A 12,315-nucleotide genomic window follows, 5' to 3' on the forward strand; every position below is an offset into this window, starting at 1 on the left:
ATTTATAAATTGGAAAATGTCTGGTCTGGCAGCCTCTTGCATGTGGTCCTTGCCCCATCTTGCAAATAGCTACAATATCCTTTAGACTATGTGTGCATGACTAAGAAGTTCCCAACAGGGGGACACAAATTCCATTCACAATATTAACAGCTCCTACATTCACTCCTCCGTCTGCCTGCAGGGATAATGGCAGGATCAGCTGAGTCAAGCAAGAGCCATTTCCTACTCCCACCTCCCCCTTTTTATAGCCTTTAGAGCAGAGGAAATGTTTTGCCAGTGTGCCCCAGGCTAGCTAAAAATGGCTCTCTTCCTGGTCATCTGATATTTCTAGGTAAGCAGTACAGCTTAACAGCTGCCATTTATATATTAATTTGGCCTATTACTGTGAGCAGCTGTTGACTTGCACCATGATTTGGCTTAACCAGAGAGGAAACCTGACAACCGGATTGAAACTGTCTTGCCTGTTGCAGCATGCCTTACGTGCAATAGGATGATGAAACCCAAATTTGCAGGGAGCAGATAATCATTTTCTCAGTCCCAGTTCCTTGTATACAAATAAAAAAGCATATAAGAAGCCACAGAGCAGTTATAAAACACACATCACACGAGGTTTGTAATGTAAAAAAGGAACATAAACAAAAGTAGTTTTGAGGTGCGCTTTTTTAAACCCTCTTGCTTCACGAGTGTCAACCATGAAGAAAACGAATGAGGGGATTAAACCATTTCATTAGTCCTTCACGCTGATGGTAAATCAGACCCTTGGAAGTATTTAAAAAGAGGCTATCAGAGGTTTGCCATATGCAAAGAATATCCAAGAACTGTCCTGTGGTCTTGGTGGAATTAACAGCCCCCCAACTACCTCGTGAGCGAAAGGGGTTGATAGCCAACAGGCCACCATAAAGTTACCCCCTAACCTGGACTGTAGCCAGATGGGCTGCATTTACCAGGAACACCTGTTCCACTGATTTTCTATCACAGTATCACATCTTACTGATATGGGGAAACCTGGACCAGGGATGACATATCATTAAATGGATACCTCTCCTTTATATCTGGAGCTGAACTGGGGAAGAGGCATCGCAGAGCAAAAGGGGAATTAGGGACCCCACAAGATGATCAAACCTATCCATTCTTAAGGAAATCAGCCCTGAGTGATCACTGGAAGGACAGGTCCTGAAGCTGAGGTTCCAATACTTTGGTCACCTCAGGAGAAGAGAAGACTCCCTGGAAAAGACCCTGATGTTGGGAAAGATGGAGGGCACAAGGAGAAGGGGACGACAGAGGACAAGATGGTGGGACAGTGTTCTCGAAGCTACCAGCATGAGTTTGACCAAACTGCGGGAGGCAGTGGAAGACAGGAGTGCCTGGCGTGCTCTGGTCCAGGGGGTCACAAAGAGTCGGACACAACTAAACAACAACAGTTTCTAACAACATCAGCTCCACACCAAGGCCCCTCCCTTCATTTAAGACATACATCATGGCTACTTTGTTCCATCTTAACAAGCAGGCTCTGTTAATTATCATTGAAAGATGTTAGTAGCGTGCACACACAAGTTTACCAGAGAAATTTCATTTAGGGTATCTGTGGCTAGGTGGGATTTGCTTTGTGGATCTTCAAAGCCAAGATACTCTTTTAGCTTTTGAGACGCATAGACCCCTTCTTGGCTAAAAACATCTCATATAACCAGGACATCAGCCTTATTCTCTTGGTTTGTTTCCTGTGATACTTTTTGGCCCATCTTCTTGTCAAGGGTGGAGCTTTCATTCAAGATGCCCTCAAAGTAGTATATTTTTTCAGGCTAACATACAAGTGGTATTTCCCCATTGTTTTACAGCAGAAAACTCTCACTAGACACAAACCCTTGCCATGCAAATTAGTCACAGCTTCCTGAGTGCCAGCACAAAACTGGGTTTCCCCTGCTCTACCTCAGCTAACAGAAACCAGTTGAATGGGCCGGGTCATTTTCACTTCTGAAGTTCCAATACTTTCTTTGTGCTTTATGCATTTTCCATTCCCTTTGCTGCTAACATTGGCAGTGGCAAATTTACCATACCCTAGTGTTTAAAAGTCCAAACTAGGGAGGGTGGAAGAATATGAATGTTTCAAAGCAGCCATACACTTTTCGGTTGTGAGGGTAGTTCCATTTCATTGGGCTGGCCCGTCAGACACACAATGCTTTATTCAAACCAGAACGCTTAAGATCACCAGAAGTTATTTAAAGCTTTATTCCTTGCAATTTTACACAGTTACTTGGGTGTAAACGCCTAGAAATCAGTTGGACTTCCTTTTGGAAGATTTCAAAACTAGGGTGGCAAGAAACATCTGAGTTAAAGACTACTACACTGACGTCTGGGACGTGGGTGGCGCTGTGGTCTAAACCACAGAGCCTAGGGCTTGCTGATCAGAAGGTCGGCGGTTCGAATCCCCACGACGGCGTGAGCTCCCGTTGCTTGGTCCCTGTTCCTGCCAAGCTAGCAGTTCGAAAGCACCTCAAAGTGCAAGTAGATAAATAGGTACCGCTCCGGCGGGAAGGTAAACAGCGTTTCCGTGCGCTGCTCTGGTTTGCCAGAAGCGGCTTAGTCATGCTGGCCACATGACCCAGAAGCTGTACGCCAGCTCCCTCGGCCAATAAAGCGAGATGAGCACCGCAACCCCAGAGTTGTCCGCAACTGGGCCTAACGGTCAGGGGTCCCTTTACCTTTAACACTGACGTCTGCCAATTTCTACTGTTTCAGACAAACAATTCCATTGCTTCAATCCATAGCAATTCTGAGAATGATGATGAATCAGAAACCAATGTCCCAGCTATGCAACACACAGTATATACAATAAATCCAATATTGCTGAACTATCCACACCTGTGATGTTGCTTATTTTATGCTAGCAATAACAGATGACACAAAATATGCAGCTGAATCCCCACTGTTCCTTTACCACACCAACTTATTACATGTCTGTGTGTGTGCACATCTATTTTAAAAAACTTATACGAAAAGGAAGATACAAAATGAACAAACATATTTAGCCTAACAACAACAAGAAGCCTAAGGGTGTAAAAAGAGTTAATGACTATTTAAGTGTTGTATCCAACAAATTTGCCCTGTACAGGCAAAGACTTCCACTTGTGCAACAGGAATTTCCCCTCCCTCTGCTCTCCCCTCCCCCATGATCTGGTCCAGAGGGTTGGGGGGGGGACACCCTCAGAACTGATTTGGTGGCATGTACAGGGGCAGGATGAACAAAAGCCGTGATCTACCGTATTTTTTGCTCTATAACACGCACCAGACCATAACACACACATAGTTTTTAGAGGAGGAAAACAAGAAAAAAATATTCTAAACGAAAGTGGGTGTATGATTTTTGTGGTTCATGCTGTGGCCACAGACATGTGATCTGACAGTGAGTTTGGAGTAGCTCAATGCAAAAATCCTGAGGATCCATGCTTTGTAACCACATTTTTGCACTACTGCAGTCCCAGGCAACAGTGGGTGCATGATTTTTTTGGTGCAAGATGTAGCCATGGACATGCTATGTGATCTGATGGTGAATTTGGGGTGACCCAGTGCAAAAATCCTGAGGATCCATGTGGATCCGTGCTTTGTAACCACGTTTTAAGTGGCGAGGGAAGGAAAAGCACTCAAGGGACAAGGAGCACGCGTGGGGTGGGTGGAGAAGGATGCTGCTAATAATGAAGAAGAGGGATATAAGGGGAGAAGGAGCGTGCCTGGGGTGGGTGGAGAAGGATGCTGCTAATAATGCAGAAGAGGGGTTTAAGGGGAGAAGAAGCACGTGTGGGGTGTGTGGAGAAGGATGCTGCTAATAATGCAGAAGAGGCGTTTAAAGGGAGAAGGAGCACGCGTGGGGTGGGTGGAGAAGGATGCTGCTAATAATGAAGAAGAGGGGTATAAGGGGAGAAGGCTCCTCTCCTCTCCCGCTTTGCTCCTTTAAAGCAAGCAGGCTCTGCTTTTCTCCCTCCTCCGCGCTCATCCCCGGCTTAGCGAGCTGAAAAACTTTGCTGCTATGTAGCAAGCTGAGTGGGGAAGAGAGAGGGACAGAGAGCCTGCTTGCTTTAAAGGAACCAACCGGACAGGAGCCGCTTACACTTGTGTAAGCGGCTCCTCTCCTCTCCCGCTTTGCTCCTTTAAAGAAGCAGGCTCTCTGTCCCTCTCTCCTCCCCACTCAGTGACTCTTCTCCCGCTTTGCTGTTACAAAGTGAGCCACGGAGGAGGGAAGGAAGCGGAACCATGGATCCTCTGCTCACGACTGCAGCAGATTCCCCCCGCCACCCGTAGGCATTCCCTCCATAACACGCACAGACATTTCCCCTTACTTTCTAGGAGGAAAAGAGTGAGTGTTATGGTGCAAAAAATATGGTAAATAGGTACTTGCATCAGATAAATTCATTACTTAGCTTCACTATACCTATTCCTGTTAGTATCAATACCAACAACAGCACAATAGCTACGTGATGCATGAGGCAGGACTAGTGCACTTGTTCCCCATCCATGTTCCAGTCATTTCCTCACAGTAAGTGTCCTTTCCTGTGGTGTAACTCACAATACACCATGGCCACACAGGCCTTGTTTACATTATCGTGGAAGTGGACCCCTCCTGCCATGTGGGCCAAACAAGCCATGCTATGGAAAACTGGACTTTTTTTTATTCAAAGAAACCCATTGAAATAAAATGGAAATGAGGAAGCTTAAAAGGAAGCAACTGAGACATCACCAGCTAGTCAAAGCAGCTTGCTAGAGCATGTTATAAACACCAGCCAATGATAACCAGTGGACAAATACACTGAATGAACGGGTTAAGATAGCACTGGACCACCCACAAGTGATTTGCCACTGCTCTTCCACAAGCTAAGCTTTTTAAAATTGAGACGCCTGTCCAAGCAATATATAAGATTTCAAAGAGGGCTTCTGCACCCCACATATTGATTTCCTGGCCCAGATCTATACAGCTTTCACAGGCACAGAGGTCTCTGTTAGCAAATATCTCTAGTTAGTGTTCAATGTGAGCGTTCCACTGAATGTTTGCTGATTTGCACCGTCAATGAAATTATCAGAAAGGGTCAGTTGCACATAACTTCTTGGGGGTCTGGACAAGAGAAAGCTTGAGGAAGCTTTGTGCTGCATAAAAACGTCAAAAGGCTGATCTTTACAGTTACGGGCAAAAAGGGATTATTGAAAACCTTGTATATAACTTTTGCAAAGAAAAGATTATATTCCAGAATCTTTTTTACTTCTCTCAACAGGTATTTATTTATCTAGCATGGCAATACATATGCTTATGCTGACTACTTTGTACACGCGCATCCAAATAAAATATCATTTATAGCACCCATTTATGCTAACTGCTTGGCTGAATCATGAGTGTTTTATATTATTCTTCCCTCCCTCAATCCCGTAGAAATAATAAAAGAATATTCTTCTAACCAGCAAAATGATGATGATGTTCATCCAACTTCCATTTACATCAGCATTAAGAAATGAGAAGTTGATGTTGCTCATATGTGCAAGTTAGTGTTTAATTCACTTAATGTTTGTGCATTTGCACTCGCCCTTCTTTGATTCTCTAGTCACAATTTTATCCCTTGTATTTTATTGCGACCCGTGTGTGCCATTATACAAGGTTTGCAGTGTTTTTTATACAAATGTGAGGCTGCTGGCAGGTGATCTCCTTAATTCATAAATACATTTATTCACAATTAATGACAAAGTAATTGTTCTACCAGGCATGCTATCTGCATTTATTCAAAAGAGCCCAGACGCCAAGGTGGCCATGAACAAATTTGTGGAGTCCATGTTATTAAGGACAGTCAGTCCACACCTGTATATACTGTATTGGCAAATCTCTTTGGATTAAACAGATACCACAATCTGATAAAATTTTTGACAACTGTAAATAAATGTGTGTGAAAAAGTGCATACTTCCAAGGATCAGCACTGGTTTATGAAATCAAACTGAGGGGCAATCTATACATGCAAATAAATTCCATGATAGAGGGTTCTATTTTATGATACAATCACTTGCTTGAATGCCCCCCATGGTGGTTGTTTTTTAAAAAAGATTTCTTGCAAGCAGAAAGCTAGCATGTCAGGAAGCAGGCAAGTCCAATCTGCACATTCAGCTATATATTGTTGTACAGTTTTCAACAACAGCTCATAATAGCTGAGCACACACCAAACACCCAACTTTAAAACTCCTGCAAAGGTCTCTGGATTACTATTTTCAAACTTTTGAAGTACTAAATTTGAAAAGAATTGCTTCCATTGTAGATGTCCGAATGTTTGCCACATCATCATTTTAAGCAGTTACTAAATTAGTCGCAACTATTTCAGGGTGATGGTGAACTGGAAAGAGAGAGACACTCACACACACAATACAAGAGTCAGGTGTATTCTGCTGAAAGCATCAGCAACCATTTTTTGACTGGCTAATCTGAATTTTACAAGTTTTTAAAAAGTCAATACAAGATGTGCTTTACAAAAAACCAAGTACTATATAAATATCTGTCAATATGTTATATTATGGTCAAATATACTTAAAAGGCAAGATTCCATATCTGAATTCAATACTGTAAAATAAAGTGAATTCGCTAATGCTACTTTTGGTATAAATTTAAAGAACACTTCCATTGCATCAAGTGAGAGAGAGAAAATGGATCTTTCCAAAGGCTGTTCCTCAGTCTCAAAATTTTAAAATGTTATTAAAATCCTATTTTAATGCTGGAAAAAGGGACAGCTCAGAGATTTTTCTTAATGATGAAAAAAATCTCAATTTTTATAACTCATTCCTAATGTAAGAATGCAGGCATCACTTGGGGGGTGGGGAGGCACAAGTCATTTATAAGATCAGTCTGACTTCTCCAGTAACCAGCTGGTTTTCAAACTGGAATTCCTCTCTTTAAAAAAAAAAGTAATCAACTTACACTACAATATAAAATTCTGATTTGTATGTACTCAATACATTTTTTTTTCTTTTAATAAAAATTGTATAAAAATAAGACAAGATGATTCTGATTTTGTGGATTATATGAGCACTGGTTTAGCCACCAATGAATACTCTAGTTATTTACTTTTGAGCAATTTGTTCAAACGGGAAACCAGGATTTCCAGGATTAGTTTTTTGCCCTGCTGAACTATATACAATGGATGCCAATTCCAGAGGTCTCTAGTTGAATGGTTTTCTTTTCTTCTTGTACTACTTGAAGAAAAGTATGAACAGAGCTTTCTTTAAGGCGGCACGTGCCCATCTGCTGCACAGCCTCCTCTTTCCCCCTGCCACCACCTCGCCATCGCCGCTTGCCCCCCATCCGCTTGCCCCCCCCCCCGCACCTTTGCCGCTTCCTTCTCCACCACCTCCTCCAGAGGCTGCCGGCATGGGCTCCTGGAGGTGCTTTGGCACAATGCTTACAATTGCCAAAGTGCCTTCCAGGAAGGTGCCTGACGAACATAAAAAGGTTGCCCCAGAGTAGAGGTGCTTTGGCACAAACTTTTTACAATTGGGAAGCACCTTCCTAGAAGGTGCTCTGGCTCCAGCCTTGGGAAGTGGTGGCCGAGGAGGAAGGGGGGGGAGTGGCGGTGGAGAGGGGGCATGGGACGTACCGGCACCTATATTTCTTTTTTAAAAAAACACTGAGTAAGAGAAATACAGGTATATGATATGGCACAGCTCTGTGAAGGAACATTACAGCAGCAGAGTCATTAAATATGATACTTGAAACATGTCACAAGTTTCAACACAAGAGAAAAAAATATACATATTTCCCCCACTGGTGTGGATCTTATGGCAACTTTAGAATTGGCAACTCTTCTTATTGTCTCCCAGGAAAATATGACTTCTAACAAACAGAAGCAAAAGCGACCTTCAATTACATGATGTGGTGTCTCCATCGCATCTAACAGTGGCACTCTGAGGACTATCAGAAAGCAGAAGTGTCCAGCGCCGACACTGTCACACATTTGAATCCTCATCAGTTATGCTGGCACTAGGGGAGCAAGCAGCAAAGTCTTTGAACATTTCGTCTTCTTTTAACATGTACTGGAAACAGAAGAAAGGCAAGAATTGGGGAACACTGACTGAAACTCAAGAGCCAAAAAACATCAATGAATTGCACATCTAGCAGCAGGCAGACAAGAGGGAACCATTCTCTGAGGGCAATGAGGGAGACCTGGGTTACACGACACACTGAAAGCACATGCTCTGCATGGACAGTCTCAGGCAACAACAGGGAGAAGGTCCCAGACAAAAGGGGTGCTGCCAAAGAGACAAACAACCGAGATCAGTGGTGTCCAAACTTTTTTCAAAGAGGGCCAGATTTGATGAAGTGGAGGCCCGACCAAAGGGCCAACCAAACCTTTTTTTTTTCTTTTCTTTTTTTAAGATTGATGTTGTTAAGCTTTTTTAGGATTGAAGAGATAACAATGGTTTGGTGCAGTTTAAGATAGCTTCATTTTTCAACCATATCTCAGTGGCAGAACACAGGCTTTTCAGGCAGAAGGTTCAATCCACAGCAATTCCAACTGAAAGATGGGAAAGATGCCTGAAGTATTGGAATAGCCACTGCCAGTCAAAGTATAGTGGACAATTGTGGACTACAGTGGTACCTCAGGTTACGAACTTAATTCATTTTGGAGGTCTGTTCTTAACCCAAAACTGTTCTTAACCTGAGGTGTTCTTTCGCTAATGGAGCCTCCTGCTGCTGCTGCACCGCTGGCATGCAATTTCCGTTCTCATCCTGAGGCAAAGTTCACAACCCCAAACTTCCGGGTTAGCGGAGTTTGTAACCCGAAGCATCTGTACCCCGAGATACCACTGTAAATGGGTCAATTACTTGTATGGAAGATAAAATCATGAAGGTGCTGAGAAGTGTGTCACAAAGCTTAAGCAGCCTCAAAGAATAACCGTTCTGAAGGTTTCACTGGGGAAAGCTATGACTCACACCAGTTTAAATTTGCAGTGAATATTTGCCTCACCAGTGCATTATATTGTGTGTGTGTGTGTGTGTGGATTCAGTGATGGAACTTGGCAGGATGTGGTTTTTGATGACAAGTACAGATGCTACACAGAAGCACAAAGAAGAGAACACTGAGAAGTATATGAGTTCTCCAACAGCCTTGGCTCTCCCTTTCCTAAAAAGGATACTTCTGTACCTCAAAGAACTAGTGGAATGACTTAAGATAGAGAAATGGATAATCAGCACCTTAGGGGTAAAGGATGTCTGCTATATATCTGAATAAGTATGGTTATTAGCCAGCACTAAGCTGGTATTAATGGGGCTTCATCTGGGGATTATAATCTTGCTGCATTTTATTCTTAAATATTTTAGATTATGAACTGGTCTGAGAGAAACTCTTAGCACAAACATGTGGCTTTCCAGAGAGGTGGTGGCCACTGCACTCCTCCTCCTTCAGCCTAAACTCAGGCTCAATGTCTGTTCCATTCCAGACAAACCATGCGCTGTAAATCCAAGAACAAACCTTGGTTACAGGTCATGGTTTGTCTAGAGAGGGGCAAACTACAAACACAGGTCTGGACAAGAAGCTAAGCCAAACTATGACTTGGCTTGCAGCAGTGCCACAGCAGCTGCAGAACCAGAGGAAGAGCAAAGCAGCAGTGATCTCCTCCCCAGGAGTCTTCATGCGTTTGCACTAGGCAGTCGTTTATGCTAGTGTTATGCAGTAACCAGTTTACAATCATTTTTTGAAATATATATATATATGTTAGCATGCACTGTCCCCGGGTGGGACAGATACATAAAATGGAAATAAATCATTTTCACTGGGCATATGCTTTTGTAATAGATACATTAATAATGACATGAATGAAGGCTGCTTTGAAGTTGTCTGCTTATACACTCCTTATTTCTCATTTTCTGGAACCAAACTCAGGAAAGTCTCTTTACTGTGGATGGACTGTGCGTCTTCATGTCCATCTGACAGCATACTCCAGCATGAATCATTGCAAAGCATTCTGGTGTGTACTCCTGACTCAGATGCAGTTTTTCCAACTTGGCTGGGCACCATTAGACTCTATGCTAAGTGGATTGTTCAAAGGAGATTGTTCAAAAATCAGTCTATCACTAAGATGCAATCTCCAAGCCACCAGCTGAACACCTTTGCCATGTATCCTACTACTGAGAATCTCTGTATTGGTCCTAAAGCAGGACTAGCAACATTTTAGGGTGTGTCCATTATATTAATAAGGGCTTACAGTCAAATTGTTGATGCCTTCAGAAAATGCCCCTATTTGCCTCACGGTACCTTCTGAATCTTCCATCTACAAGAAAGAAATAGTTAAGGTAATAATTCATGTAAATTCTTCCCTTTTCATACAAGTGTATTAACACATACAAATACAACATTAGGCTATAGCAGAACCCTAGAAAGGAACTAGTCAGTTGAACACTTTATTGTAATGTCAGGCAATGTTTGGCTAAGGAGGTGAGGCTAAGAGAAGACTCTGGGAGAGTGTGCAGAGCACTAGCATCAGCCTAGTTGGTAGCTCAGCTGCATCAGCCAACTCCACAGTCTCTGCTCCTATTGGAGAAACCAGATAGTTGAACACCAGTTTATGGCCTTGCCTTTGACCGCTCAGATGTTAAACAAACAAAGAACTCAACAGATGCAGCGGCGGCAGCAGTGCAGGCCAACAAGGAAGACAGAGACCAAGAAAATACTGTACCTAGTTGTTTAATAATTTCACATTAAGGGCACCCCACAAAAAAACTTATGCAGAAGCAAGCACTGATAAGGGAAAAGAAACCATCTGCACCACAGTACCTTTTATAAGCTTTGAGGGAGAGACGGGGAGCTGAAGAAAAGAGATGACTGCTGCAAGGGGAGGAAGGCTAAGTGTCAGAATGTCATGAGCAAGAGGTGAGCAGGAAAATGCCACAAAGGTTGAAGGTGGAGCTTGAGAAACTGTATAGGGGGAGAAGGGCATGCAAGTTCAACTAGAGGATGAGCCGACATGAGAGAAAGTATGGTGATGTGGACAGAATATAGGACTAGGACTGGAAAGACCTGGCTTCAAATTGCTGCTCAGCCATAAAGTTCTCTGGGTAGCCTCGAACCACTCAGTCTCTGTCACAGCTGTTATGAGGGTAAAATGGAACACTTCCCCCACAAAAAATGCACACACCCCTGTGGTCCTTAGCAAAAAGAGAGACCATTAATATAAAGAAAGAACTCTCAATTACGCCAATAATTCTGACTGTGGAGAAAACTGAAATTCAGGTTTCTCTTGTTGGTTGATAGCTAAAATCTAGATGCCCCTAAAGAAGCCCTGAACTGGTTTATCAAGGGTTAGATAACAGTTTTTAAGTACTAGTACATTACAAGACTGCTAAACACAAACTGCAGAATATGAAAATATCAGGAGGGGGAGCACATGCATATGGAAAAACCAATTGTTTCAACTTACTGCAACAACCATTACCTGCTCCAGTCTGTCCAGATCGTCCTCATCATACACTCTGATATCTAAAGCAGGCTTCATCCCTTTCTTTGACCCTATTCCAGATGCCTGTCCCAAATCCATCGAACAAACATACTCTTCCCCATCTTCCTGCTTCTTCTTCCTTAAATTTCCAAAATTACTAAAAGCAAGTTTCTTTGGCTGAAAAATACAGACCAAAAAAACTGCTATGAAGACAACAACCAGATAATTTATTTTCCTGATGACATATCTAAAATCTTTTAAAATCTATAATAAAGGCACCAAAACAATCAAGAATCCCTCAAACATATATTCTCGCAGAAAGCTGGTTGGAAAAATTGGAGCAAGATTTCCACATAAAACAGAATATAGGATAAAAAATTAATCTATCATGTTAATTAAGAAGGTCCATATTTGACAATATTTTTTTTTGCAAATATTTTTTATTACATTTTCTACAAAAACTTCCATCTTTCCATTTTCCACATCACGTATTTTAGTTTGTTGAACCTCCCTCCACTCCTCTGACAGTCATCCATAATAATTCTCCTATTTACACATTTCTTAATATATAGTATCACCTTTAAGTAATTTCTTTATATCCTTATTTACATTTTTGCGATGTTCCTCACTTTTCACAAAGCCTCTTTAAAACACACTAGCGTTGTATTTTCCTCACATATAGTTTTCAAATACTCTCTAAATTTTCCCCAATCCTCCAAAAACTTATGGTCTCTTTGAAGTCTAATTTTCCCCGTTAGTTTGTCTAATTCCGCATAATCAATTAGTTTATTTCTCCATTCGTCCAGAGTCGGTACTTGTTCTTGTTTCCACCTTTGAGCTATCAGCGTCCTCGCGGCAGTTATTGC

The 12,315-nt window shown here is 42.2% G+C and overlaps 1 protein-coding gene and 1 long non-coding RNA gene across 22 annotated transcripts in view; both read right to left on the reverse strand.

Moving 5' to 3' along the window:
* Positions 1-2,209: 2,209 nt before the first annotated feature.
* Positions 2,210-3,250, reverse strand: LOC308596012. Its single transcript, XR_014012265.1, has 2 exons — positions 2,700-3,250; positions 2,210-2,335 (listed from the first exon to the last, which is right to left on the reverse strand). It is a non-coding gene; the product is annotated as an uncharacterized lncRNA (long non-coding RNA).
* A 1,988-nt stretch (positions 3,251-5,238) lies between these two features.
* The window catches only part of PPFIBP1 (PPFIA binding protein 1), a 130,399-nt gene continuing 123,322 nt past the window's right edge, over positions 5,239-12,315 (reverse strand). For 9 of the 21 annotated variants that reach the window (XM_081210658.1, XM_081210657.1, XM_081210666.1 and 6 more), the window contains 3 exons: positions 11,432-11,626; positions 10,220-10,285; positions 5,239-8,047 (listed from right to left, as the gene is read on the reverse strand). In XM_081210658.1, the coding sequence (XP_081066784.1) occupies positions 7,961-8,047; positions 10,220-10,285; positions 11,432-11,626 (348 nt within the window). In that variant the 3' untranslated portion in view covers positions 5,239-7,960. The other 12 variants (XM_081210672.1, XM_081210675.1, XM_081210671.1 and 9 more) reach the window with 7 other exon arrangements.

Source organism: Podarcis bocagei (genome assembly GCF_964188305.1).
Source record: "Podarcis bocagei genome assembly, chromosome: 10".
Lineage (NCBI taxonomy): Eukaryota > Metazoa > Chordata > Lepidosauria > Squamata > Lacertidae > Podarcis > Podarcis bocagei.